The 6,000-nt window shown below is 46.1% G+C and overlaps 1 protein-coding gene across 6 annotated transcripts in view; it reads left to right on the top strand.

Moving 5' to 3' along the window:
- The first annotated feature begins 406 nt into the window (after nucleotides 1–406).
- Nucleotides 407–6,000, top strand: part of Gria2 (glutamate ionotropic receptor AMPA type subunit 2) — a 116,051-nt gene continuing 110,457 nt past the window's right edge. For 5 of the 6 annotated variants that reach the window (XM_075950701.1, XM_075950704.1, XM_075950702.1 and 2 more), the window contains exons 1-2: nucleotides 407–1,207; nucleotides 1,714–1,854. In XM_075950701.1, the coding sequence (XP_075806816.1) occupies nucleotides 1,120–1,207; nucleotides 1,714–1,854 (229 nt within the window). In that variant the 5' untranslated portion in view covers nucleotides 407–1,119. The remainder of the gene's footprint in view (nucleotides 1,208–1,713; nucleotides 1,855–6,000) is intronic. The other variant, XM_075950706.1, reaches the window with a different exon arrangement.

The following is a 6,000-nucleotide window of genomic DNA, read 5'->3' as shown; positions in this document are numbered from 1 at the left end:
AAGAGCAATCCACAGGCAGTGTGGCTTAAACAAATCATACCACAACCCAAAAGGATATACTCTAAAGATATGTTTCCACACATAGTCCTTCAAAGATTCAATCCAGATACATTTTTTCCATCTTTTGTAGTTAAGGATAGAAATTGGGGTTTCCCCAGGATTATGTCTACATCATATAAAGCTAAAGTTCACAATTTTGGCAATCTTCTCTTAGGGGAGTATTTCCTTTGCCTCTTAGCTGGATCAGGTAATGCAGAAGACAGCGTGTCGATATCGCTAAGTGGATTTTTAGGCGATCAAATCATAATCGTTTTGTTTAATGTAAAACAACAGGGCCCGACGGAAGAAAGCGCCACTGCCAACAGCAATTAGCAGTTCGGTTTCCTAGGCACAGCAACCGGAAATCAGTTTTGCAGTCTTTGGATCTGGCTGGAGCATCTCTGCAGCTACAGAAAGCCCTGCAACCTCAGCTCAGGGCGCAGACAGAAGCGCTGTCCTCGGTGCTAAAATTCAGATGTGCAAGACTGGAGGTCTCTAAGAGGCACCAGGCTGCCGGGTTTTGAGCCGCGCTTTCTCGGCACCTCGCAGGAGCTGCTAGGGCTGTGCGGGGTGCGGGGCATTGTGCGGGGGAGGGGTGGGTGCGCGATCCCGCCGCCTGCCACGAGTCGCGCACGCGCGCCGGGGACTGCCTGCTCCTCTCTGTGACTTTCCTGTGTGTGTGTGTGTGTGTGCGCGTGTGTATGTGTGTGTATGTGTGCGCGCGCGCGTGTGAGAGAGGAGAGAAGGAGAAGAGAGCTCGAAAGAGGGTGATTGTGTGAGCGCATGGGAGGGTGCTGAATATTCCCAGACACCGGGACCACAGCGGCAGCTCAGCTGAAAACTGCATTCAGCCAGTCTTCTGGACTTCAGGAGAGGGGACAGGACGCCAGGCATCAACAGCCACCAGCAAGACCCAGGAAATAAGGATTCTTCTGCCTCCACTTCGTGTTTTTAGCAGCTCCTTGCTAAATTTCGATCTCAAAATGCAGAGGATCTAATTTGCTGAGGAAAACGGCAAAAGAAGGAAAAGGGAAAAGAGAAAAGAGGGGGTATTTTGTGGATGCTCTACTTTTCTTGGAAATGCAAAAGATTATGCATATTTCTGTCCTCCTTTCTCCTGTTTTATGGGGACTGATTTTTGGTGTCTCTTCTAACAGCATACAGATAGGTAGGTACCTTTTGCCTTTGAATTGTGCATAATGTGTTGGTAATCTTTGTTCACAGTGGGCAAATTAATTCATGTCATGTAGACTTATGTCATACCTTGACTGCATTCCAGATTTAAACTACCTAGAATATACATGATTTTCTTAGGCTGAGGCAAAAAGAAATGATTATGCCTTTGGACACAATAGAGGGAAAGATCTGCTCATTTCTGACCCCCGGAATGCGTTACTTCTGCCTTGAAGGCGTCTTGTAGTGTGCTCAGATTTTGTGGGGAATACAAACTCAAAGCTTGCAATTAAGAAGGAGAATATTTCTGGCCCTCAGACTCTCCTCCGTGCCTAGGCGCGTTGAACACCTTTTGGATGTCCAACCCCTGCTGCCCAACTCAGTGACTGTGTTGATCCCAGCGGGTAGCAAAGGCTCTAGGGTTGCTGGGTGCTAGCGGTTCCAGCCTTATCCCTCCCGGGCTCTGACATGGTTCTCTTGCTTGCTGTTTATTCTTTGCAGGGGGGCTATTTCCAAGGGGCGCTGATCAAGAATACAGTGCATTTCGGGTAGGGATGGTTCAGTTTTCCACTTCGGAGTTCAGATTGACACCCCATATCGACAATTTGGAGGTAGCCAACAGTTTCGCAGTCACCAATGCTTGTAAGTAATGAATATTCATGTATTTCCAGTGCTGCACAGGGAAAGCAAGCTACTGAATGCGAGCGTGGGGTGGTGTGTGAGTGTGTGTGTGTGTGTGTGTGTGTGTGTGAGTGTGTGTGTGTTGCTGGCATGTCATGTGTGGGTGGGAGTGACTGCACACGCGCGTGCGTGTGAGGGTGCAGAAAAAAGGTGGCTGTAATCTTGGGGACCCCCACTGGCCGGCAGGCAGTGGAGAGGGGGGAAAAGGCACTGAACAGTGTACCAATGTGCGCACTAAGAAGTTGGGTGGGGGTTGGACTCCGACCGGTCTTTCTCGGGGTCCGGGGGGGGGCGGGCGGGGGTCTTGCTTGATTCTGGAGCCTCCAAAGAGACTCTCCTACCCCTTCCCTCTTGTGCGCCTATTGGCATCCTACCAACAGAGAACACGTTGTTCCCCAGGGCGCGCTGTCGGACTGTTGGACAGATCTCATGGGGGGACTGCCTTAGTCCTGTAGCCTGGCAGGGCAGCGCCGACCTGCAGTCTCCGTGAGCCCCACGTCCTTCTATTGCACGGGACAAGTTGTTACAATGGTTGTGGAGTTGGGACCGGGGCTGTTACATAATGCCCACCCAAGGGGCGCGGGCACGAGGCTGACGCAGGCCCTGACTGGTTGGTGTGAGCAGGAGGGGAAGAGATGCTAAGCAGATAGGGACCCAGAAGGGATGAGGATACAGGCAGTGGGGGATGAGGGTGGTGATGGATGTCTGCCAGCTTCGGGGATACAAACCACAACCAGGTCGCCAGCAGAATGGGGATGAGGAAGGTGAGAACCAGAAGCTAGGTCCGTTCTCGGCTCACTTAAGCTCCTGCTTAAATGGTGCCCAGGATGGCCAGAACACTTGCTGGCCGCGCGTGCTTTGTTCCAGGTTTTCAGGCTCGGGCAAAGGCGACTGGAGAATGAGGATGACTCGGAAGCGATTGCATCCGGCTCAGTTTTAAAATCTGAAGAAGTCGCAGATCAGCCATTTTAGCCTTTGCAGTTCTCAGTATCAGCTCCTGTCCTCTGCGCAGGGCTCGGGAACTCGCGGGGATGCTCTGGCAAGGCTTCCGGGCAGAATGATCCGAGCCCAGTCGCAAGTGCGAGGTCGCCCGAGGCTGGCGGCCGGGTCCCTGCGCTGAGGCAGCATCATCCTGCATGCTCCCAGCCGCCACCATTTCCGGCCTCCAGGCTGGCAGATGTTTCCTGCCTTGATGTTCTCAGCTTCCTTTCCATAGGTATCAATTTGGGGAAGACTTGCAGGTGGCTTACCTCCCACTTTAACTCCCATGTAACAGACAGAGCGGAAAATCACCAGAGGAAATGCCCAAGTCCCACAGCCGGTTACCATCCCACCCACCTCCCCCTGAGAAACCTGTCATGTATTCTGAGCTTTAGCTTTGTAACACCGGGGACATGAGCAGGCCAGGTCGCAACTCCCGTCCCTGGATAAGTGGAAATAAAATAAATAAATAGTAGCTTAGGATAATGTGATTGTTGTCATTCACATGGCCAGAATTCTAGCTTTTCTGAAGGATCAACTTATAAAGATCTCCTAAAATGTTAATATTAAAGAAAGGCACATAGCAATAGAGACAGAAACGACGGAGAACTAGAGCTTGAGATAGAAATGATAGAAGGGGGATTTGCACATAGCAGGGACGCCAGGTAGCTCAGTGGATAAAAGCGTTTTGTATTTTTATTTTGTTTTGTTTTCATTAAGCCTGAGAACCTGAGTTTACTCCCTGGGTGCCTGACACCAGAGAAGACAACTGACACCTGAAAGTTGTCTTCTGACCTCTACATGCCACCCTCCAAATAAATAAGTGAATAAATAATTAAAATGCAACAGAATGTCATGAAGGGTATCACAATGCAATACATGTTATTACATAGCAATTACAAAGAAACTGTTTAAATAAATGTCAAAAGCGTCCATATTTGACCTGTGGATCTATGAAGCAAGTTGTTCATGTTTCTTGCAAGTTGTAGTTTGACATGCCCGTGTTGAGCATTTTACCTAACTGAAATGGTATGTACATATACAGAGTCACGACGCGTTCTATTGCAAAGTAGGTGTGTACATAGGTTCTGAGATACTGACAAGACATTGTGAAAATAGTTAATAATCAGGAAGCTGAATATTGGTAAAATAATGAGGCAAACTTACTTGGAAAATAACAGATACATCCACAAACTAAATTAGTGTTTCTCAATTCCAACAGGTGTAAGCCACTCTACTGGGGTTCTTTAAGGGTCAGAGATTATATAGAATTTGTGTGGTGTGTATCCTCAAGTCTAATGTTGTTAAGTGGGTTTATTTCGAGAATGAGTTGAACTGAAATAAGATGCGTGATAAGAATACATATACATACACATGGAACAAATGCCCGATTCTCATTTAACTACTGAATTTCATATATCTGACCGTATAGTTCTGAGAATCCAGTATACTTGTCGTCACTGTTTTTGTAGATTTCTTCTTTTTCTTAAAAAAAATGAAGCAAAAATTTTAAAATGTCATTTCCCAGATCATAAGACTTCCCTACCGACAGATCGTTATACCAGGCACCAAAACAACATGGGCGAACCAAGCAGAAAGACGGCACTGGAGAATCTAGCACCTTGACTTTTGTGACTCACGTGCTGTGTGAGCTTCCTGACCGCTGCATACAACCCATATGGCACAATTACAGAAACCAAGCGTTATAGACAGAATTTTCTAGAGTCCGCATTGACAAGTGGAGCAAGCAAAGTCAATTTACATGTTTTAAAATTCATTTTATCTTTTTAAAATTTTCAAAACCCGCAAAGGGAAATATTTTCACCATTTTTTCTTTTTCTTCCTTTATTTCCTTCCCTTTTTTTCTTTTGCTAAAGACAATAAAAATTGTGAAATTAACCCTTTAAAGGGAAAGAAGGATGTAGGAGGAACATGTATGAAGCACAACCACACAACCATGACTTCCACGGTTAAATAAATAGGAATCTCTGCTGTCAGATGTATGAAACTAAACATGATCATGTAAACTCTGCTCTGGATTTTACTTGTGTGCTGTATTTAGTCAGCTTCTTTCATAGGAAGGATGCAACAGCATTCGGAACATTGACAAATAAAATCAAAATGTCTGTCCCCATTTTCTTCAGAACCCTAAGGAGTTCTCTAATGCCAATGTGTTACAGGAATCACGCATCGCTCCTTCTGCACTCCCTTATTCTTTATCTTAGTCAATGCAAAGAGAATAATCAACATCATCGAATGCGTTTGTCAAGAAAGCAAAATGTTAGCATTTAATGGTGTCGTTTTGATGGAGGAAAGGTTCTGCTTAGCAACTAAACTGTGTTTGTGAGGTGGGTGGACTTAGGCAGGAGCGGTGAGGCTGACACGGTGTTAAAGATCTAAGTAAGACTTCGAGATGGTTTGAGTTAAACGAAAGGAAGTCATCTCATTTTGATCAGGAATAGCTCTGCTGCACTCAGCTCCCACACCTTTCAGTCACAGAGGGATGGTGGAAGAACCTGTTTGTTCCCATTGGTTTCCATGGATACCAGAGGAGATCAAGACAGATTTCCAGTAGCTGCCTGTGTTCTTTTCTTTTTATTTCCTTCCTTCCTTCTTCTTCCTCCCCCCTTCCTTCCATTCTTTCCTCCCCCTCCCTCCCTCCCACCTCCCTTTCTCTTCTTCTCTGTCATTTTCTTTTTCACACCCTTCCTTTCTTTTCCCCATGTCTTTTCTTTCCTTTTGTCTACAAGTGGTACTAAGATATTTTTTTGAAATGAATGTTTAAACCGGCCTTCGCTATAAGAAAATGCAAAGGTGAAAAGAAGGGAGAAAATTGAGATTATCATCTGAGCAGAGGTTGGAAGGAGTGAGGCCCCTCCAAATTCATTCATTCATTCATTCATTCATTCATCCAGCGTCATGTCCCCATTGCCTTCCAATGGTCAGAAAACATGATCTAAATAGCAATTGTTCTCTGATCATTGACTCGGTGGTCTTGGAAGTAGTTTTAGGGAGTAGCCTCTGAGGTCTTGTCAGAGTGGATCAGTGTGTGCGTGGAAAGGGACTTCAGCAATTCTCCACAAGCAATTCATCATGATAGCAGAAAATCTCAATGTAGAGGAAATA

Source organism: Microtus pennsylvanicus, chromosome 16, assembly GCF_037038515.1.
Source record: "Microtus pennsylvanicus isolate mMicPen1 chromosome 16, mMicPen1.hap1, whole genome shotgun sequence".
Lineage (NCBI taxonomy): Eukaryota > Metazoa > Chordata > Mammalia > Rodentia > Cricetidae > Microtus > Microtus pennsylvanicus.
This window is presented reverse-complemented; position numbering and strand designations above follow the sequence as displayed.